This window comes from Drosophila montana, unplaced genomic scaffold, assembly GCF_035044405.1.
Source record: "Drosophila montana isolate Dmon_TW-CO22-7 unplaced genomic scaffold, ASM3504440v1 contig_3640_1, whole genome shotgun sequence".
Classification (NCBI taxonomy): Eukaryota; Metazoa; Arthropoda; class Insecta; order Diptera; family Drosophilidae; genus Drosophila; species Drosophila montana.
Window position 1 is genome coordinate 161,279 of NW_026998525.1, and position 22,164 is coordinate 183,442.

General features: G+C 43.1%; 3 protein-coding genes and 1 long non-coding RNA gene across 9 annotated transcripts; 1 reads left to right on the plus strand and 3 right to left on the minus strand.

Moving 5' to 3' along the window:
* The first annotated feature begins 1,497 nt into the window (after positions 1-1,497).
* Positions 1,498-2,295, plus strand: LOC135435625 (uncharacterized). The gene is made up of 2 exons (XR_010437401.1): positions 1,498-1,880; positions 1,937-2,295. It is a non-coding gene; the product is annotated as an uncharacterized LOC135435625 (long non-coding RNA).
* On the minus strand, positions 1,987-14,916 carry LOC135435624 (myosin-2 heavy chain). Of its 4 annotated transcripts, none has more exons than XM_064692787.1 (16): positions 14,607-14,916; positions 12,879-13,093; positions 12,736-12,806; positions 10,997-11,196; positions 10,613-10,803; positions 9,589-10,558; positions 9,323-9,535; positions 8,882-9,260; positions 5,203-6,910; positions 4,603-4,705; positions 4,374-4,544; positions 3,850-4,314; positions 2,911-3,423; positions 2,631-2,858; positions 2,325-2,564; positions 1,987-2,249 (listed from the first exon to the last, which is right to left on the minus strand). In XM_064692787.1, the coding sequence occupies exons 2-16, from the start codon at positions 13,058-13,060 to the stop codon at positions 2,190-2,192; spliced, it is 5,694 nt and encodes a 1,897-aa protein (XP_064548857.1). In that variant the 5' UTR covers positions 13,061-13,093; positions 14,607-14,916; the 3' UTR covers positions 1,987-2,189. The 4 variants fall into 4 exon arrangements, with proteins under 4 accessions (XP_064548857.1, XP_064548858.1, XP_064548859.1 ...); XM_064692788.1 differs by having other exon boundaries at positions 10,997-11,178; positions 14,607-14,915; XM_064692789.1 differs by lacking the exon at positions 8,882-9,260 and adding an exon at positions 7,332-7,422 and having other exon boundaries at positions 14,607-14,905.
* Positions 14,917-16,213: 1,297 nt separating this feature from the next.
* On the minus strand, positions 16,214-17,878 carry Fgop2 (Fibroblast growth factor receptor 1 oncogene partner 2). Its single transcript, XM_064692779.1, has 2 exons — positions 17,711-17,878; positions 16,214-17,651 (listed from the first exon to the last, which is right to left on the minus strand). Exon 2 carries the CDS (start codon positions 17,567-17,569, stop codon positions 16,562-16,564), a length of 1,008 nt encoding a protein of 335 aa, XP_064548849.1. The 5' UTR covers positions 17,570-17,651; positions 17,711-17,878; the 3' UTR covers positions 16,214-16,561.
* A 636-nt stretch (positions 17,879-18,514) lies between these two features.
* Positions 18,515-21,939, minus strand: ihog (interference hedgehog). Of its 3 annotated transcripts, none has more exons than XM_064692777.1 (2): positions 21,663-21,939; positions 18,515-21,523 (listed from the first exon to the last, which is right to left on the minus strand). In XM_064692777.1, exon 2 carries the CDS (start codon positions 21,512-21,514, stop codon positions 18,809-18,811), a length of 2,706 nt encoding a protein of 901 aa, XP_064548847.1. In that variant the 5' UTR covers positions 21,515-21,523; positions 21,663-21,939; the 3' UTR covers positions 18,515-18,808. The 3 variants fall into 3 exon arrangements, with proteins under 3 accessions (XP_064548847.1, XP_064548848.1, XP_064548846.1); XM_064692778.1 differs by having other exon boundaries at positions 18,515-21,541; XM_064692776.1 differs by having other exon boundaries at positions 18,517-21,526.
* Between the last annotated feature and the right edge of the window lie 225 nt (positions 21,940-22,164).

The window sequence follows — 22,164 nt, forward strand, 5'->3', positions numbered from 1 at the left end:
TAGATACATACATAAACAAAAAGAAGAAGAAAAATGAAGAAAATACAAAAAACAAAAAAAAAAGAAGAAACGAAACGTAAAAAGAAATGAAATACATACATACATATAGAGAGAAAGAGAGAGAGAGAGATAGAGAGAGAGTTGCAAGGTTTTAGTTTACGGTAAACTTAATGAAATTTTTTACAATGTATTTATACATACCTAAATTTAAATTTTTAATTAATTTTTTAATGTAATACGAACACAGTGCCTAAGTAATATCAAAAACAAAAATACAAACGAGTATAAGCGATGCAAGTAAGTGAACAAAATATCTGTCAAGGACATTGTTACTAAAAAATTACACAAAACGATTAAACAATTTATGAATAGAACAACCAAATAAAAAGTACATTATAAAAACATTTGGAAGGTGACAAAATTCAAACAATTCAAGTAACTACATAACTAAGGACATACATAAACATAAACAATTAACACAATTAAATGTACATGTACGAAAAAAACAAAATAAAACAAAATAAAAGAAAAAAAAAACAAATCCAAACCGAATTGCATAATTGTATAAATGAAACTGACATACTTACAATATTCAGACCGCTAAGAACGCTAACTAAGCTAAAATACCGTACTAATTAAATATAGCAACGTACCCCCTACATACGTCTCTCTTTCATATAACTAATACATATATATCTGTCTGTGTATATGTATATGTATCGAATAGAAAACGATAAACGAAAAACGAAAAAAAAAACACATCCAATCCGATCTTGAACTTTTACTTCTTGCAAAACCCCAATTCTCGACGGATGTATCGTTTGATTTGTTGTCCAAATACCACACATATATATATATATATATATATATATAGTATATATATATAGAAAATAAAGCTCTAGGCATGCCACGTACTCAAAATGACATCAATTGCAATTTGAATATTATTTACGATACGAAAAACAAGAATTGGTTTGCATATTGAATTGGCTTTTAGCATTATAAAAAACAAAAAAAAAAACAAAAAACGGCAAGAAAATGATGTTAATAAATGAAAAGCAACAAGAACAAGTATATCGAATAATACTACTTTTGTTTTGTTAGTTTTGTCTGGAAATTCAAGTTCAAATTTTAATTGTTTACTCATTTTAAGCAAGTACTTAAATACACGAAATGAATTACAAATTTCTTATTATGTTTAAAATTAATGTAGTTTGTAAAAAAAGTTTTAAGCAAAAACCAAAATACTTTGAATATATACATAAATTGCAAGTAAATAGAATAAATGTCACTCACTCTTTTTATTTAACCTGCCTTAATAATTATTTATTGAAAATTGCAGACGCAGTTCTCTCAGTGAAAATACGAATTTTCCAGAAATTGGAATTGGAATTGCAATGAATTAAGTCTAAATCACAATTTTTATGATAAAAGCAAATTTTCGAATAATCATATTCGAATTCTCCATAAAAGTTATAGTAGGGATTATAAGAAATTCGAATAACCTCTAGAACCGAAATGTTCCAAGTTGGGAACTGCCAAAAAAGAGTATAATTTCCGAGTTTGGGGGTTTATATTATCCACATAAATTAGGGGTACCCAAAAAGTAATATTTGTAAAAGGTATCTTTGATCCTATGACAAATAGTATATAGTAGTCGAAATTAGTTATAGATCGAGTAGGTCCAAAAATACAGAATTACAAAATTGAAAATATTTGTAGAAAATCGTAAGAAAATGTTGGAGGCCATTTTGTTTTTTCTGTGCAGTACAATATTATATTTCATCGCCCGTGTAGAAGAGCCGCCCACAGGCGGAGGTTTTCTTTTGGGCCGACATATAGTTCTATATTCGGTAGCCGCCGGTTTCGTCTTTCTGCATGTAAGTGTTTGCATATTTCAATATCCTGCAATTATTCCAATCTGTCGACAACTTAGCGCTGAACCTGTAAAAAGCGAAGGGCAAACTTTTTTTTTTTTGAAAAAGATGTACATGTTTATTGAAAAATTTGAAATCAAGTTAAATTAATTAAAGAACATTGCAAGTGAAATGAACAAAAAAAATTATGATGATATGAAGCTCAAGTTCCAATGCAGTTGGTATAAAAAATGCGCAGACAAACAACCTGTGGGAACCAAGGCGCGGACCATGCGAGTGTAACTAACTAGGATGAACCTTAAAATTCGATAACTACTTGGCTTGGCGCCGTCTTGTGGTTGGTGTGGTAGGTGTGCCGGTTGGCGGTTTTATCTAAATGGTACAGAAATAAATAAAAAAGACAGCATATTAGGAATAAGTGATGCATATCGTATGTCGCCAACTTGCCGAACGTATGGGCTTGGGTGTGAGCGAATTTGCCGGCGGCGGATCGCGTGGATGCGGTCCGTCCGGATGGCCAACGACGGTGACGGCAACGGGTCTCTGCTCGGAGCTTGCCCGCTCGGTGCTCTCACTGCGCGAGTTCGAGCCGGATCGCTTGAACATGCCCGACAGCCGACCACGCAGATCCTTCTTGCTGGATCTCATGTCGCTAGCTACGCTTATGTCCGAATCGGATCCTTGAATCTACAATAGAGTATGTTTGGTTTTTAGTTTTGCGAACAAGCGATTCGATTCTTTCGCGCTACCCACCGATATTTCACTCTCGGAATTGCGACTGCTTTTGGTCAGACTGCGTAGCTTGCCCATGATACCCTTCTTCTTTTTGCGTGGTCCGCGTGGTATGTCGCTTTGGGTGGAGCCGCCGGACAGGCGCGAGTCGAGACGCGAATCTAAGCTGGAGTCGCGCACCAGTCCGCCCAGCTCCGAGTCAATGGACTGCATGGATGATACGCTGCCATCGTCCTGACGCCAAATATTCTGAAACTCGTGGGTTAAATGGAGTTCCATATAATTTTGGATCACAGCTTACCTGGTCGCGTTGTATGGAGTGATCCAGCGATAGACTCTTGCGTATCAGGCTGCCATTGTTGGCCGAATTGCGGGACAAACGTCCGCCGCCGCCGGCGCGCTGAGACCCGGCCGCACTGGCGACAGAGCTGGTGCTGCCGTGCGGATCGTTCTCCTGGGAGGCGGCGCGACGTAGATTGCCGCGACGTATGCGACTGCGCTCCGCTTCATCCTCATTTAGGCGCTGGAACTTACGCAGCTCCTCGGAGGCCTCCGCCAAACGAGCCAGCACATTGGTGATCTGGGCACTGCTCAGCGTTGGCGACGGACTGCGACTGCGACGCACGTTCGCCTGCTCCGGACGCAGTTTATTGTCGGCATAGGACGAACTGCGTCCGGATGAGCCACCAACTATTTTCAAATCTGGCGCGATTTTCACCAGCTCATCGACAGTCTGCAGCAGTGCACCCACTTTGCGCTCACCACCATCCTGCTCCATACGCCGCTTAATAAGCTCCTTCTCATAGCGTTCGCGCTGAAAAGATTATCAGCAAGGATTAGAGGCTATAGAATAATTCTTACTTTGATAGGATCATTGGATAGAATACTCTTGACCAACCTACACAAATCCGCAGTCAAGTGGAACCTTCTAAGTACTATGGATAAAAGTTAACTATCTGCGTCCTGACTAATTGGAAAACTTTTCCCGGAAGTCGAATGCCAACTTCCCGTTTAGTTTGACTATGCGGGGTCGTGAGCCTTGGACTCATAAAAGTTTGTTGATCTTACGATAGGTGCAACTATTTTGATCTATATAAAGAAGGCTTAACTTTCTTCAGGATACGCTCTGAAGGGCGACATGTCAAAACATGCAAAACATGTCAATACTTCGAATCATTTCTCATCTATGAATCATCAGTCCAAACTGCTGACGACTTTTTCTATTAAGGATCATGCTCACCTCCCTGCGTAATTTCTCGTTGGAGGTGCGCAGCTTGGCATGCACGTCTCGCAGCTCCAGGAGATCGCATTGAAGTTCGGCTATCTTTTTGCGGCCCTCCTCCATTTCCTCTTCAGTCGCACGCTTAGTTTGATCTAGTTTGCGCTTGGACTCGAGTCGCTCCTTGTCACGTTCACGTTCCACCTCGAAGAGGGTTTGGCGCAAATCACGCGCCAATGTGGATGTCTCCTGCAGCAGGCGTTGCTGATCCTCGCGCTCCTTTTGCCAGGACAGCTCCAGCTTGGTCTTCATGCCGGGCAGCTTTGTGCTGCCCGAGCCAATGACACGCTCCTCCTCGAACTCATTCAGCTTCGACTGCATCTCTGATATCTTGATTTCATTGGCACTGCGCTCGGAGACAAGCTCCGTCTTGACCTTGCTGGACTCCAGCCGCGACTCGACCAGCTGATCTTCCAGATGCCCAATCTGCCAGAGATATTGGGTAAGTTCTTTAACTTTAACTAACTGCAATCAGTTCAATTTACCTGTTGTTCCAGGTAGGCAATTTTGCTCTTGTCATCGTCATCGCTGCTGTGCATCGAGCTGCGACTCTGGCGGCCCGTATTGTTGGCCTTAAGATCGCCAATCTTCTTCTGCGCCAGCTCGAGCATCTGCTTGAAGGCATCTCTGTCTTTCTTGAAGCGCTCACATTGGCGCTGCAATCATATCAACATACAACTAGCTGATCTCTATATCGATTACCTCAGAGCTTACCTGCATGGAGGTGAGTTCGCCGCTGAGATTCTTCACCTGCTGCTCATAGCGCAAGCGCGTGGAGGCCACCTCGGACTTGAGCTGCAGCTCAGAGGCTTGTAATCTGCAAGGAACAGTACAGATGAGTTACAGGTATGTAAAAATATTCAAAAATGAATCATCATCGATCTGAGTAGCTATATCTATTGGATCGGGAAGGGGTTAAACATTTAAGATATCGTATAACCCAAAATTATGTTCATCATTATATATTATATTGTCCCAATCCCCCCAATTAAGTCTAGCCAAAGACAATATAAACACTCAGATGAGTAACGCCATATAACAAAATGCTTCTAAAAATAGAATGTACTCTCAGCTTCGGCTCAATGGGAGCCGAAGGAATCGACGCAGCGCACCATCGACCAGCTTTGCTGAAGGCAGGCAGACTTCGCAAGCCGCGACTTCGACATTCGTTCGTCTAGCTTTTGGAGAGCGAACAGCCAGTCGGCTGGGAAAAGCCAGATGAGAAGCCAGGCTAGAAATTTTGCGTCGCATTCAAATGTATGGTATAGTGTTTAAATTGTCTTTGGTCTACCCCAACCTCACGTTGCGACTTACTGTTCCTTGAGTTCCTTGATCTCCGCCTCGCGTCTGGCGCCATGTCCGTTAAGAGAGGATTGTGCCTGCTCGATGCGATTGAAGTCGCTCAGTTTGCTGTTCAGATCATCGTTGTCCTTGCGCAGCTGGAACACCAAATCGATGTTCATTTCGTTCTCGCGACGCAGACGCTCGTACTCGTGCTCCTTCTCGGCCAGCTTGTTCTTCAGCATGGAGCGCTCGTGATCGCTGCTGCCGCCGGTCTTCAGGGTCTTCAGCTCCAGCTCCTTGATCTTCTTCTGGGCTTCGTTAAGCTTGCGCGCCATGTCCGTGCGCTCAATGCGTATGGTGTCCATGTCGGCCAGCTTGTATTTGCTGGCATTCAGTTCGGCCTGCAGGGTTTGCTTCTCCGTTGTGAGCTGGGCGCGCATCAGTATGGTTTCCTCGGAGAGCTTCTCCCAGTGTGTGTTCAGCTCCTCGTAGCGCTTTTGTTCGCCGCTGAGCGTGGCTTGGGCCTCCTCCAGCTGCTTCTTTAGCTCCTGCACCTGTTTGCTGTCCGATTTGCTGGCCTTTGCTTTGAGGTCCTTGATGTCCTTCTCAAGCGATGTCTTCGTTTTCTCTGCCGCCTTCTTGGCACTAAGCAGCTCGTTGTCCAATTGGCTCAGCTTGGCTTCGAGCTTTTCACGTTCTTTGGCCTGCTTCTCCAGGTCCTTCTCCAAGCTGGACAATTTCTCCTTTTCGCGCTTGTTTTGCGTCTCCAGCGTGGATTTGCTAGCTTCAGTCTGCTTCAGCTGGCTCTCCTGTTTCTTTAGCTTATCCTCCAAGTCCTTGAGTTTTGTGCTGAGCTTCTTGGCCTCCTCCTCGCTGCTCTTGAGCTTCTGCTCCAGCTCCTTGGCCTTGCTGCTGCTGCCATTCAACAGCTTCAAGCGTTGCACATCGCCCTCGGCCAACGCCAGCTTTTGCTTGCACTTCTGCAGCTCCTCCTCCAGAGATTCCTTGCTCGTTTGCAGCGTTTTCAGCTGGCCGACACCGCTGCTGCCCAGCTGCACGCGCATTTCAGTGATCTCATCCTCCAGCTCCTCCACCCACTTCTTCAGATGACTTTTGGGCGTCAGATCGTTGACACGCTTGGGCGTTCGAGCGGGCAACTTGCCCTCGGCCTCGACTTGCATGCGCTTCACCCGGGCTGTCAGTTCGTCACGTTCCTTTTGAACCTGGGCCAGTGCCTCCTTGATCTTTGGCAGATCTGCTTCGGTGTTCTTGTCCGTGGAGCTAGTCTTGCGCAGCGTCTGTAGGCGCTTGTTCTCCTTGGTCAGCTTCTCGTTCTCGGTCTCCAGTGTGGTCAGCCTGGCCAGCTGAGCGCGCATATTCTCCGCACTCTGCTCCTTCTCCTGCAGGCTCTTGCGCAGCTGCGTCAGCTCATCGTTGAGCGTCTTCAGTTTCTTCTCTGCCGCGCTGGCGGAGCTCCCGAAACCGAGTAGCGAGCCCTTGCTGCCATTGCTGTTATCCTGACGCAGCTTGGCCTGCAATTCGCGCACATATTTCTTGGACTCGGCATTCTCCTTCTCCAGATCCTCGACCTTGAGACGCAATATGGACGCCTCCTGCTCGTTCAGCTCGAGTAGTATGCGCAGCTCCGCGGGATCATCCTCATCGGAGATACCTTCGTCACGGTCGGCCTGCACCTCGACCAGTCGATGCGGATGCGGCGCCGGGCTCAATTTGCGAGCTGCGTATAACAAAAGTGAGTTAGGAATTTATTCTAAAAAAAACCCATCGAAAGGGGATGTTACTTAAAAAGTTGGCATGCCAGGCTTCCAAGCGTTTAGTTACAATGTTTAATAGCTGGATTTGGGCGCAGTTAGTCTCATTTCATGAGCAGCCGCAAAAAATGGCAAATTACAATTGAATCATTCGTTAAAAAGCGCATGAGAAATATCGTTAGTTCGAAAGAGTATATGTTAAGTGGGATATATATCTATCACAAATCGATTTAATTGGAATATAACGAGTCTATTTACACTCTCTACACAATTTGAATCGATTTGTGCTTTGATTTGATTAATTTTTTACATTTTATTCTATCAATTAGTAAATGTTAACATTAGGTATATATTTCTCGAACAATTTGAGAACAATTTTGATCGTACTTCTTGAGCGCGTTGCCATTTTTTTCAACTGCATCATCAAAGACTCATTTTCATCCTCGAAACGAGTCACCTTTTTCCTCAAATGTTCAGCCTGAAATGTAAAACACACACATTTGATTGTTGGTTAATGCAGTTAAAATCCATGACTAGCAGTTGTATTCGTATTCGAGGATAAAAACTCTGCCCCAGACATGGAGTTAGGCCAACAAAAAGCTGCCGCACAAAAGATTCTATCTACTTGGTTAGCATTAGATGAAAACAAGAAAGAATATGTGTGTCGTTCTCTTCGGCTGGCCGAATTATTAATACCCTTGCAGGTTATAGTTTTTTTGATATTTATTTTGAATATGCATTAAAGTCAAAGTCAAAGTTCAAAGTCATTTGATCAATTAGAGAAACGGTTTTCATTCTGGGCAGACCTCAATTCTTTTACGACTCTAGTACCAACTCCGTATATAAGTTATTTATGTTTTGAATAAAGTACAAGGTAAAATATAAATTAAATTTGAATAAAAGTTCTGTTTAAATAAATGTTCAGTTTTCTCAATTTCCAAGTTACTTCGAGGAGTCTGGAGAAGGTGAAGCTAACGAGTTGTTGGAAAATTGTGTAACTTGGTGGGGATAAAACTGATAGAACTGATGCAATAGGAATCCACACATGTTATTTGAACTTGTCAATAAGGATGTAGGCTCTGGTTCATTTACAATAAAACTCAGTTCCTTTTCTATTCTTATGTAGATCAGACGCTCGCTTTAATACTATCATATCAGGTACTCTTAAAGCGAACGTTTGATTCATATGAGCATAGAAAAAGAACTGAGGTTTATTCTAGATGAAATCGAATGACTGACGAAGCCAGAGTTCCTGTCAGTAAACGATATAAAGCAACAATAAAATTATAGACTTTTAATTATATGAACGGAACAACGTTTATAATATCTACCATATTTCAAAAAGTTGCAGATGTTATACCCTCTGCAAGGGTATATAAACGTATATACAAAAATACAATGGATACATAAACGGAGCGAAACAAGAAAATCAACTGCACTAAATATAGAGACAGACCGCAACCAGCAAAGACCTTTACAGAAGTAAGAACTTGTATTACCATTATATAGTTATATAGTAAGCCTGACTATGCCTTAGCGTGACCTTATAGTAATTGTTCAATTCTCCAAAGAACTAAAGGTCATAAATGTAGGTGTATACGTAAAACTACTGTGACAGTTTTTCGAATACATATTGATCCCAATAAAAAGGGCTCTTATGGGGGGTCAAGAAACTACTTTTTTAGACTTACAACATGGAGACGCGATCTCATTGTAATTCAAATTCTATTGTTAATATCTGGAATCGATCTGCACCATTCCCATTGCAATATTTCTTTACCCCAAAATATATGCAGGCTTTTATCTGATGCTATTAATTAACTGTTTTCGCTTTATAGACCGGAAATACGTCCCATTATTAGTTATTTGTTTGTTCCCCGTTCCTGTGGCCATTGCTGGTCTGATCTGAGTGAGGAAAATGTTGTTGTGCTAGGTACCTGCACGGGCGCCTGCCAAGAGCACATGAGACATGGCGCTTGGAAAGAGCAAAGAAGTGGAATTGACAATCCTTGTCGAAGTGGTGGGTGCAAGGAGCGATACAAAAGGTGAAGTTTCACGTTCAACCGAATGATTTCTGGCGCACAGCTCGAAATGGGTTTGTGTGGCATTGTCGGAAGACTCGACGACGTGGGTTTGTGTGTGCCCAGTTTGGGTCTCGGGCATAGGCGACGTATTGGTGGCGGCTTCGGTTTGAACAATGGACGCCGTCTGTGTGGCACGCGGAAAGCCCAAAGGAATCGCCAGCATGTCACCCGTTTGGGTGCCTCGATTGAATTGAGCGCGATGTCTGGAGGCTCTAGCCTTGAGTTGACGGCGCTTCGACGTGAAGTTGACAAGTGATTAATCATAGCTGTGTGTGGTGTTATGTGTGCCCTTACCTCCTCCTCGGCGAACTTCAGCTGGTCCTTCAGGTCAGTTTCGCGCTCAATGGAGTCCTGCAGCTCGCGCTGCAAGTGCTGTGGATCTTCCTGTGAGCCGCCGCGGGTCAGAGACTCGCGCGTGATTTTCGCATCCGCTGACGTCGACTTGCCCAGCACGCCCAGCATGGGCGCCTTCTTCTTGCCCGGATTGCGCAACTCCTCGGCCTCGGTCTGCAAGTGGAGCGAGGTTAACTACGGCTCGGTTTGCATATCTGCGAACTTACCTGCAGCTTGCGCGCCAGTTCGCTGGAGAAGCGTAGCTCCTCCTCCAGCTTCTTGACCTTGGCGCAGAGCTCGGTATTGTAGGAGCTTTGCCTTTCCAGCTCGAGTGTCTCGATCTTGCGCTCACTCTTCTTCAGCTTGAAGCTTAGGATGCGACAATTTTTGGTTGCCTTTTCGAGATCCTTTTGCAGATTAGTTTTCGCCTTGACCTCATCATCGCGAAACGTGTCCTGCACCTCATCCATTTCCGCCTGCAAATTGAGTATTTCCTTTTTGGCCGATTGATTCTCCTCCATGAGCTCCTCGCAGATTTGCTCGGCCGCCTGCAGCTTGCGCTTTAGCTCCGACTGGCTATCCTTGTGCTCCAGCTCCTTCATGCGCAGATTCAGCTTACGCTTGTCCTCCGTCACGCGATCCAGCTGCTCCTTCATCTCGTTCAGCTTCTGCTGCAGCATCAGCGCCTCGGAGGCGGCGGTGCGATTCGGGGCGGTGTCCATCGAGGCCAAACGCCTCAGCAGTATATCGCTTTTCTCCCGCTCGGCGCGCTCAGCTCGCGCCTTCATGGCCTCCAGATCGGTGCGTAGCGCAGCCATCTGTTCCTTCAGCGTGCTGGCGCCTGTTGCTGCTGTTGTCGGCGTTGCAGCAGCCGCCGGCACGGTGTGTCTTTTCATATCCTTGCCGTTGCTGGCTTCCGTTTCCTTGCGACGTGTGCTGGTCAAGCTGCTGCTGGAGCTGGAACTTGATGCTGAGACCTTGCTTTCTGTGTGGCTTGATAATGTGCTGATGGCACTGGATTTTAATGTGGTTGTTGTTGTTGCGGCTGCTGTGGTTGCGGCTGCACTGGTCGTTGCCACCGCGGCAACCTTCTTTGGCGGCAGGGAGGCGCGTTTGAGTTCCGTCTGCTGATTGAGCGCTGTGCCGGATTTGCTGCGCTCCGGTCGATCCGGTGCTGGCAATGTGGACTCGCTTTCCCTGTCAAGCAATTGGAATTAGCCTAGATTTTCTGTACTCTTTTGTGGCACTTACTCATCTCGTCGCGGCACCGAGCGTTCCCGGCTGGATTCCCTTGAGTTTAGGCTACGCTGTTTCTTCAGCAGATTCATTTTGCGCACGCGCTCGGCAAGACTGTCTGTCGATAGGATGACTAGCTCATCTGGAATACTTGAAGTTTTACTGGGGGAGGATGTGACTCGGCCTTGCGTGATCGTTTGTTCCACCTGTCGGTTGGCAAATTAAAAAATATATATTTAAATGATTGATTGATTGACTGACTGATTAGTAAACAATGCCTAGCTCAAATCTTAAGTATATCTTATCTAAAGCTGGGCTTTTGTACAATAATTATGTTGTTGAAGGTAATATAATATTGTTAAATTTTGTATATATGTATGTGTGAACTGAAGAATTTACCTCATTCATGTCCAAGGCGGTTGTGTGGCGGCGCGGCGGGACGGGCAGCTTCAGGGTTACGGCCACGTTGTGATCGTCGCCTGGACGTGCCGGCGTCGGCGCAGCCGGGGCGCGTTTCGCTGCATCCGTCGGCTCATCGATGTCCGGCGTTGAGGCCCAAGACTGCGGACGTTTCTTTAGCTCTACATTGAAGTGTACAACTGAGTTCAGTAAAAGCGTCAAGTGCAGCGAATGCAAATGCAAGCAGCAAATTGGCCATCAATTGGTCGCAATCACAGTCACGTTCACAGTCACAGTTTTTTTTTGCATATATATTCGGCGTTGGCGATGGTGTCCACAAGCCCGTGTCAAATGAATGAGCGTTGGCCAACCAAATGTGCCGTTATATGTTACATAACAGTGCGGTAAAATTGGATAACATCGGCGCAACAGCACAGCACACACACGATGGTAAGTAGTACAAAATAGTGTTAACAAACGTTATGCAGATTAGTGTTGAGTGTGAGACAGAGCACGAAAGAGAAAGATAGAGAGTGGTACGAGCACACAAAACAGTACAGTTGTTCAGTGCAAAAGTTCAGTTAAAACAGTGAGAGAAATACGTAAAGAAAACAAGAAACAGTTATCTTCGGCGTGCCAAAGATTCAATACCCTTGCAGACAAATATATTACATTTAGAGAAATTAATATTTTTTAAATCAAATTGGATCTGACGAAATAGAAGAGAGAGCTTTCTAACGATAAATCTTTTAATTTATACGATTTAAGTTTGAGGTTAGATGGAAACTTTTTTCGACACAAATGTGGTACACATTTTGTATTGCCTTAAAGATGGTTAGCTAGTTTTAATAAGAATTACAGACATGGATAGTGAGAGTGGATACTCAGATTTGATTTAAAGTTTAGTTTATTACTAAGAATAACTTTGAACTTTTTTGTTGAATTAAACATAGAGTATATTCGAATCTTTCGCAAAAGAGAATCACCTCACATTTATCACATTTATCGAAATTCTAATACCTTCTGCATGGGTATTTATTTAAACTAAGTTGTACAACGTTTTTATGGTTTTTCAACTACAAACTGCCATGATATTTCTGTCTATGCAGTAACTGGAATACCAAATACTAAGACTAGTTCCATATAATATGTATAGTATAGGGATAGTTACAAAAACCAATCTACACCTTACATTAACTATTAAAATAAATAAATTCTTTAAAAAAAAATCGTTACTTTTTGTAAGGTGTTTCAAAAATTTAAAGTAAAAATGTATAATATTTTTGATCCTATTATGGATCTTATTATGGACTTAAAATTGTGATGTGATGTTGATATTTGTGCACAGTTCAAAGTATGCAAAAAAATTTGTGCTTGTTTCTCACTCTAAAATTACTATTATAAAACTTTCTTTTAATTTAAACTTTATAACATATAACATAAATATAATTATTATTTTAGTATAACATGTGTGTTTGCTTTTGATAAACGCTACTAAGTTACAGAACTGCGACTAGACAAATAATACTAGACATATAATAAATGTAAAGATTATAAATTTGATTATTTGATAGTAGAAATTAACTCTAGTCATAGTTAAGAGCATTCAAAGTGTTTACTAGTTATTGTTTTAATTCAACATATTTTCATTATAGTTACTTTCCAGCAAGTACTCTATGAATTAATACTGAACCAGGAATTATTGGAAGAAATTACCAGGTAAACCCTATAAGTCATACCTATATCATTGCTGCTGTTTAAATTCGCGCTGGTTAAATTCTGGGTCGAAGTCCATGTGCGCGAGGAGGGCCTATAGAAAAATAAAATATAATAATATAAATGATTATAGGGATAAGGTAATCCTGCGCAGGTTTCGGTCTACCGCGAGCTTTGGGCATCTGAAAGATTTGGCGAGGATGCGGCCACATCGTCGCCTCCTCGTCGGGCTCCATGCTCCTTATAATCGCGAAAACAACGTTTACATCTTGTTGGATAACGTGTCTGGGGATGGAAGCCGAGCGGGCAGAGCTGATCGCCTTTCAGCGATGGGTACAGATGATGCATCTGTTCTTATATAAATAGTCAGCTTTGCCTTTTCTGCAAGTTCAAGAAATATGCAAACAAATTTATTTACTTATTTTCTTAATTATATATTAATCATGTAAATAATCAAAATATGTTTATTCATATTTTATTAAATTTTAATACAATATTCTTATTTGTCAACGATTTTGCAAACTTATAATAAGCTTTTTATTAAACGTTAAGTTGGCTGCAACTCATTTTAATTATATTTCGATTAAAGTCCTTCTTATGTATGTGATATCTTTATTTCCTTGATTTGAATTATTCTAAATGGAAACGTCAGACTTTAAAATTCTTAGAAAATTGTCTTGGAAACGTAATTTTCGCCTGCTTATGATAATAATTAGTAATAAACTTCCAATTAAAGACAAAATCAATTCTATATGAAACAAGTACTATTTGTATTAAATATTACGTAGATAAATTCTAAATTTACTGCACTAATCTGCCAAAAATAGTTATATTAATGCTATGCACTTTATATGCAGGGCATCAACTAAATTTAAACGTTTTCATTTAAGACAACGAAGTGGAATTTTGGCATTGATCCAAGCGAACTGAAGAATGTTGTACATGAAATGTAGAACATTTTGTGGCAAAAAGAGATGTTCGCATCTATTTACTATTCCGTAATTCTGTAAACCAAAAAGATCTTAAACGTAATACTTGAGTATTTATAGTGACATCAAGATCAATAAACCTTGAACGATTTAGTATGTCTAGTAATTGCCTGTAAATCAACAGGCACGGCCTTAAGCTCGTTTTCCAAAAAAGTTAATCTTCCAGAAAAGATGAAATACCAGATATAATGGGGCATACTATATACATAACTCAATAAATAAAGTACACGAAAAATACATTTAAAAAAAATGGAGGATTAAAAAAAAAAACAAATCTCACCTCTTTTTCGACACTTAAATAATCTAAAATTGCACATATTTCAAGCTAATTAAAAGTGAATTAGTTAAATTTACGAGCTACTTTGAAAAAACTCAACAATTAAATCGATTGAAATAGTCAATATTTAATAAACACCTGATCAAGAAAGATGGAGGACTTGCTGCATTGCTTATATAGATAAGCATGAGTTTATTTGTAAATATAAACAATAGCAAATGTTTACACTTATTTTACATATATTTTTAGATTCTCACAGGCGCCAGTGGAAGCGAGAGAGAGAGAGAGAGAGCGCGCGCGAGAGAGCCAGAGCGAGCGAGAGCAGAGAAGAGAAACGATCGCGCTCTCCACAGGTGGGCAACGCGCAGGCAGAGATCCTAAGTCTGCGCATGTTTTCCGGCAATTAAAATAATAGAAAGACGAAATAAAAAAACAATTCGAAAATTTCGAGTGATAATTGGAAGATTCTCTTTGATAGTCTGCGTTGAGCGTGCGCCCTGGGCTCTTGCTCTCTTTGAAAGGGGGACAACATTGCAAATCCCTAGCACGTTAAAAATAATTATCAACGTTTTAGCCCAACTATATAATACATAGACATGTATATTTAATTTGGCTGCATTCGACTTACACAAAAAGATTCCGCATTTAGATGAATTTGAAGCTGGGCAAGTGGGAACGGGGCCACGCGGCAGCTGCTGCATCTGCTCCTGATCTCTGCGAGGCGGACGCAAACTGTGCGCAACTTTTCATTTACCAAATGGTTAATTGCGTAACAGGTTTTAGTTTGTCGATTTCCTTTAAATTGCACATATGGTATACTTAAAAAATATATTTATTTAAAAATGCACTTTCAGCATTTCGATTTTGAGCTGGCTTCACTTTTTCTTTTTTTTTTTGTTCACGTTTTGTTTGTTTCACTTTTGGAATATTCACTTTATACAAATTGACGGCTGAAAAATTAGCTGTGTTTTAAAAATAGAACACAATTTTCGTAAATGGCAGCGCACTTTCAATATATCCCATACTAAATTCTCAAATGCAAACTTTTCGAAAAACTTATCTTTTAATAATTTTTGCCACAGCAATAGCATATAAAATAATATTTGTTTACTTTTCTATTACAGAATTTCGAATTTTCACAGCGAGCAACTTTTTTCCAAATTGAAATTTTCACTTGACGCACATATACATACATAGATATATATGCAGCTATATATACATACATATGCTTTAATTTTTTTGATATAACATCGATCGCCCGAGCACTCGAAATATACTTATACAGATCGCTGCATCTCTTTCCCACCAATTGCACGGGCAAGCCGTTTTTCCGTTTTTCCGGGCTGACGCGATTTTCCGTGTCTTTTTTACGTTGCGAACGTTTTGAAAATCGACGAGAAACTAAATTTAAATAAATTCAAAAAGCTCAAACTAGCCACGCAGATTGCACGCGATTCGACCATAGCCCATGCTCCTCAATCTCTCACTCTCACTCACATTGGTCTTGTTTTTGAACAAAGAGTTTAACTGACGAACGATACCCTGTTCTGAACTCAATTTTCTGAAAAGCTGACAAATTATAGATTGTACTTTTTAAGATTAACTGGGACTGCGTTCAGTTTAGGCAGATAAATAATTAGAGTTCGATTTCGAATTCAAATCTTAAAGTCGACTTTATAATATATAATATATATAAATATACCATATCATTATTCCAATATAAGTGACCATATCATAAATGAATTACAATAACTATAATTATATATATTTTGTGTGAATAAATTTAGGAATATAAAGTCAAATCCTTTATTGTCTGAATTAATTTTTAAGCACTTTAATATTTATTATATTATATTTATTGTCACACACACTCCCAACAATGCTGCATAAGTTCATAGCTAGAACCAAGAGCCCTGAGCTAATTAAGCTAAAACATGCATAATAACAAATTACATGTATTAGTTAGTTAGTCTACTAATATGCTAGATTTAAGAATAAGTTTGTAAAGTAATTGTTAAACTAGGTTCTTTAGTTTGGTTCATTGTTTATTATTGTTTATTATCTGGTGAGTGGCTGCACACATTAAGATTCTATTAGTCAATTTATTATAATTTGTTAAAAGCCTAATGCAATTAAAAGGGTAAAGCTACAAGTACACATGACCGCATGAATCAAACAATTTTCCATTCAATTATTCGCTCGCATTGATAAAAATCGTATCAAATCACAATTCAATTAAAAGTTTCTATTATGGTATTTATTAAGAAATCATAAGTCGACATAGTATAACATGGATTATAGAGTGTGAGTGTGTATTAGATCTTGATGAGACTTGTATGTATGTTTGTATGTATGTATAAATTACTTAGAGATTATTAGTCGCTATGAACTAATGCAGAGTAACCATATAATGTATGGGTGTATATATGATTGGATGAGTGTGTGTGTGTGTTTGTTGTTAATTAGATGAATGCGTTTCGCCGGAAATCAAAGATGTGCTGCTTAGCGATTACAAATTAACAATGATTGACTGGAGATGACAATGACGACAATGCAATCCAGACATTGCTGTATCAGCACCTATCATGTTGCGTTGGCACCAATTGCAACTGCGCCCACAACGGGCAGCGTGTGCTCCTCCTCACCGTCGTTGGGCGTCGTCGTCGTCGTCGTTGCCGCCTTGCCTGGCGTCTCTGGCGTGCTGAGAGCAGCAGGACCGTTGTTGTTCTCATTGGCGTTTGTGTTTTCCACAGTAGCCACAGCAACTGCAGCTGCAGCATCTACAGCTGTGTTGGTTGGCTGAGCAGCGCTGGGCGCGTTTACTGAGGCAGTGTTTGCTGAATTGTTACTGGTATTGCTGGTGCTGCTAGCGGCCTCGGGGCTGCTGTACATCTGTATGACAGAATTGTTGTTCATGTTCTCCACCGAAGCACCAGATATGGACAGATCGTCCGCAGAATCATCCGCCTGGCTGTCCGTTTGCACCGCCTTCTCCTCAAGCAGGTGATCGCCTTCGCGTATTGGCCGCTGCGCTGAGCCGAACTGCTTGGAGATTTGCAAAAGTTCGCGCAGCGTTTCATTCTCCATGCGCAGCTGTGATATTGTCTGCAGTTCCCGCTGCACATTCTCATCATCCGCAGTGGCCGCCCGATGCATGACCGCCGCCATTTCGTTGATCTTTTCGCGCTGTTCGCGTATCACCTGCCACAGGCGTTCGTTGTACAGCTCCTTAAAATTAAATTTGCTGTCCAGGACCTTCGTCACTGTGTGTTCGCGGTACTTCTGCATCATCAGTTCCATGGCCCGCTCGTAGTCTTCAATGCAGATCTTCAGCTCGCGATTCTCTTTAAGTATCTCAGAGCTGTTGACATTCTGTTGCTGTATGCGATTCACCATATCCACATTCGTTTTATTATTCGCCACGCGATTCAGTGATTCAATATCCTCCTGGTATTGCCGCAAGCTCTCCACTAGGCGATTATTGGTCTCTGCCTCTTCCAGCAGAGCTGTGCCCAGTGCATCCAAATCCTTGACGCGACTGGCCATGCGCTGTGCATCCATTATCATCTGTCCCACTGATAGGTTCGACATGTTGCCGATCCTCTTTCCGAACTTTAACTTCCTCTCAAGATTCCCAATTCTCGTTCCTTTTGTTCGCACCAGGCCTCGCAAACTGTAACAATGAACAGCTATAGCCTTGATTTGTGTTTTTTGTTGCGTGCTTCAACTTACGCAATAAACTTAGGGGGACCTGGGATCTGTTTATTCTGCTGCGCTTTACACTAATTGCAAACCATTTGAATTTTACAAATAAGAAAAACCACCTAAAATGTTACTATTAGAAATTTTGGTTCGACCCAATTATTTTAGGTGGTTTGACAGCTGACAGCTGAGAAGGTTGCCATCATTTTTCCACACAGAAACGCATTTTATGTTATCGACCGATAACTTATCCGTTGTCTATCGTTAAGAAATTTGAATTCAAACTGTGACTTACATGCAACATAAATAGGTAATACGCGTATAAATAGCAGGCACATCCAAGAAGCTGTTTTCAAACCTATAAACTGGGCTTATCAAAATCATAAACACGCATTTCGTAGGCGAACAGACGAACAGCTGTCAAAATAAGTAAAACAAATGTATGCAAAGATTACGGATAAATGTTTGAGGAGTGAGAAATGTAACTCTGAGCCATAAAGCTACCGTCTTGAAATTTTTATATTATTAAATAAGCCAAAAACCACTTGGAAAATGTGATCAGGTTGTTTGCATACCTTTTGCAAATACCACACGGTCTGTTTTTATCTACATATATTCCATAAGCAGGTTTTGCAAACGCCTTGCCAGTCGGCCGAAGCTTAGGCTTGTTAAGAATGCATAATTTATGTGCATACACATTTGATTAAATTATTTTTATAGACCAATTATAAGACTATGTTTTTTTTCGGAAAGTTAGCAAATTTTATTGTCATTTAATTTTTTGTATAAAACTATGAAGCTATCAGTACAGAATTTCAACTTATATCAAGATGTGGAAGACTAACTATGTTATGCGTATGTCTATAAACTAGACTATAAAAATGCACATGCGAGCTAATCACGCTCCATATATATATATATATATATATATGTAATACATATATAATAAATTGTAGAAAACTAATTAAGTACTTAAGAGCTACAGCATTTGTATACACAAGTACAAACTGTTTAAGTAGATGTCATTTGAAGTTTAAAAAGATTTAAAACAGAGGTAGAGGAATAGCATACATCCAGATATATATATGTATGTATATATATATATGAATATAGACTAAAGATCACGAGTTAGACGCCCACGCTGTTTAGGCTGCCCGACGAGAGATTCTCCGAGCGACTGGACAAGCGGGCGCGCTTAAGAATGACACGTCCCGGCTTATTGGCTGCCTGCAGACGAGGACTGTCCGCAGAGTTGGCCAGCGAATTATCCCCAGGCTGGTTAAGATTATTATTGTTGCCGCCAGAGCCGCCACCGGCAGCTGCACGTTCCAGCGTGCGCTGCGAGCGCCGGAGCGAGGAGGATGACATACGCGCGAGTCCGTTGAAGCCCAACGTTTCCGCATCGTAGACAACCGGCTGCCGTTGGAAGTAGCCCATATCGTTGTCCTGTGCCTCCTTCTCGTCGTGCTGCTGCTGCAGCTGCTGCTGCTGCTGTTGCGCCAGTGGGTTCAGCGTTATGTGTATATGTCGTGTGCGTGGCTTATTCGGCGAGCACGTGTTCAGTGGCACAAAGTCCTCACGCAGCTCGGCTAGGCGCGGCTTGTGCTGCGGATTGTTGCCGCGCGAGCTACGACGCCGGCACAAGCATAGGCAGGCGCTGATCACGAGCAGCACCAGCAAGGCGCCGCCGCCAATGGTGCCCGTGAGCATGGGATTCATGTTGAATGTCTCGTTATGGCTGGGCGTGGTCGTATCCACGGCATGCACCACCGGTTGCGGTGTGCTACTGGCCCTGGGCCGCTGTGTGCGTCCCTGTTTTAAGGCACTAAACTCGGAGGCGGCCACCGCGCTAAACGATTGCAGCTTGAATTCGTATATGGTGCCCGGCTCCAGAGCTGAGATTTGAAAGCTGCGCGACTTGGCGCCATCGATGGTGGCCTTCAGATACTCGCCAGCGGAGGCCGAGGGCCGATAGTAGGCATAGTAGCCGGATATCAACTGCTCGTCCGCATCGCTGGATAGACGCCAGTGCAGCACAACGGCCGTTTGCGAGTACTCCTCAATGTCCACCAGCTCCGGCACGGCCAACGGCGCCAGTGCAGCGCCGCGCTGCAAAAAGAACTTGCCGGAGGTGTTGCTCTCCTTGTTGTCATTGTTGGAGTAAACGGCCATGATGCGGAAACGATAGCTGCTATTCGGTTTGAGGCCCGTCACCGATGACGTAAAATTCCGAACACCCGCGCCCGATTCATGCCGCTGCCTTCCATAGGGTATATTTTCATTGGTCGTCTGCCAGCTCTTGCGTTTGCCGCCCTCCGTGAGCATCCGATATTGCACCTTGAAGAACTGTATGGGCAAGCCCTCGTTGCGCACCACATGCCAGCGCAGCATGACGGACTCGTCTGAGAGCCGCGTGACATTTGGCGCCGACGGCGGCATCATTTGCGTCTGTTGCTTCTGTTTACGGCTGTGCGTGGGTCGAGCAGACGACCTGCCCGAGTCCAAGCCGGTGCCCTCGCCGTCCGGTAACTGTTTGGGATTGACCTGAAGCAGTGTGCCGGCGCTGTGCTCGCCGAGCGTATTTCTTGCAAAGCACTGCACATAGCCGGCATGTCGCTTTTGCACGCTGTGCAGGATTAGGTGCCCATTGGGCAGCTGCTCCGCTTCGGCATCGTAGACGCTACTTTCGCCATTGAGCAGCCAGTAGATCTCTGGCGTTGGCATTCCCGTGGCTTCACACTCCAGCTGCATGCGTTCACCCTCGTTGGTCAGATTGGCACTGGGCGGGCGCACGATGCGCGGCGCTTTCTGCACCACCAGCTCAATGAAGTGCTCCAGAGCGGGCCGTATGCCATTGTCCAGATAGCATATATAGGTGCCCGCATCTAGTGACTGCAGTCCACTTATCTGCAGTCCATAGGGCAGCACACGCGTCCGGTTATTGTAGACAGCGCCGGGCACATTGGGGCTACTCCAGACAGCAGTCGGCGGCGGATATCCCACGCCCGGACACAGCAACAGCACTGTTTCGCCTGCCTTGGCGAACACCTGAGTGCGTACACGTTGTCCATTGAGCAGTGCTGGCGCTGTGCTGGCCAACGCTGCAGCCGGCACTTGCAGTTCCAAGCGGCTGGGCAACGCCAGGCGCACACCAGAGGCGGTATTGGTGGCCACGCAGCTGTAGCTGCCGCTGCTCGCCGCGGAAACATGCGGCAGCAGCAGCGTGCCATTGGAATCGCTGAGCGTAGAAGCAGGTGGCATCTCGTTGTCATTGTAGTAGAAGCTCCAGCTGGGCGCCGGATTGGATGCCACCTGGCCACAGTGCCAGAGCACAGTGTTGCCGGCCGCAACACGCCAATGCGCCCGCTGGCCAATTTCGGCGCCATCTCCATTTATGCTGGCCACCTCCAGACGCGCTGTGGTGGATGTGACGGCCAGTGGTCCAAACCAGGCCACACAACGATACTCGCCCAAGGTCTCGGGGCGCACAATGACGCGCAGCTTGGATATGTCATTATCGTGTGTAATAGTTATATTAGAATTGGCTTTGGCGCTGCTCGATTTTAAATATTTAAAGCGTGGCGGATGGCTGCGACTCGATGCGTAGCTCCATTCGAAATACTCCGGCGGCAAACTGGTCTCGCACACAAACACCACCTCATCGCCAGGTGGCGCCACTGTGGATTCAGGCGCGCGCAGTATTCGCACGCCTGGCCCAGGCGACGGCGCAGGCGAAGGCGACGAGTTGGCCTGTAAAACCGGAATTGCTGCAAGCAACGACGTCAGCAGCGGTAGCAGCAGCAGCGTCAAACTGAAGCGTCGCGTCAGCGACATTTGGGAGCACTGCTGCAAAAGGTAAAACTAATTACAATGCCAAAGCTGTGCAAGTTTTACGACTTTAGATCCAAAATGACAAAAACAATACCTTTATACAACATATTAGATATGCTGGATGTAGGCAACAGGTAATGCGCATGCTTACCTGCTTAAGGTGTTGCCTTCCTTTTGTTCGGTTCTCGACTTAAACTAGCCGACGCGTTTGCGCAGAGGTTGAAGCTGGTTTTGTCTTTTTTAACTTTATACAGCTGGACGTTCGCTCATTATATGCTCGTTAACTGTTAACAGGGAATTGTGTTAATTCTTCGTTTACAAGTTACCGACATGAATATACACTTAACAACTTGTATAAATAAACAATAACATTTTATTTCATGCCATCGAAATTGGATGCTGCAAACGCGACTGCGACGCCAGTTCAAGTGTACTGGTTCATTCAGCTAAACTAAAATCTTTGACTGAACCAGTTGGTTCATTTAGCATGTATGGGTAAGTGCATGTGGATGCTTGCGTGTGTGTGTGTGTGTGAGGGTAAGATACCCAGCTGGAACTGATAGAATGCACTTACCTACAACTCTTTACAGCGAAAGTGTGGGGTTATTATTATTACCTTAGCTTGCATACCTTACAAAATTAACCATATTTAT

Bases quoted from the DNA above. Each gene is read 5' to 3' on its own strand.
- Fgop2 (XM_064692779.1), bottom strand. From the start codon at position 17,569: ATGTCGAACCTATCAGTGGGACAGATGATAATGGATGCACAGCGCATG.
- LOC135435624 (XM_064692787.1), bottom strand. From the start codon at position 13,060: ATGCATCATCTGTACCCATCGCTGAAAGGCGATCAGCTCTGCCCGCTC. The intron at 12,807-12,878 runs GTAGACCGAAAC...ATTTTTCTATAG, and splicing joins TCAGATGCCCAAAGCTCGCG to GCCCTCCTCGCGCACATGGA. The intron at 2,565-2,630 runs GTGGGTAGCGCG...ACTCTATTGTAG, and splicing joins ATTCCGAGAGTGAAATATCG to ATTCAAGGATCCGATTCGGA.
- ihog (XM_064692777.1), bottom strand. From the start codon at position 21,514: ATGTCGCTGACGCGACGCTTCAGTTTGACGCTGCTGCTGCTACCGCTG.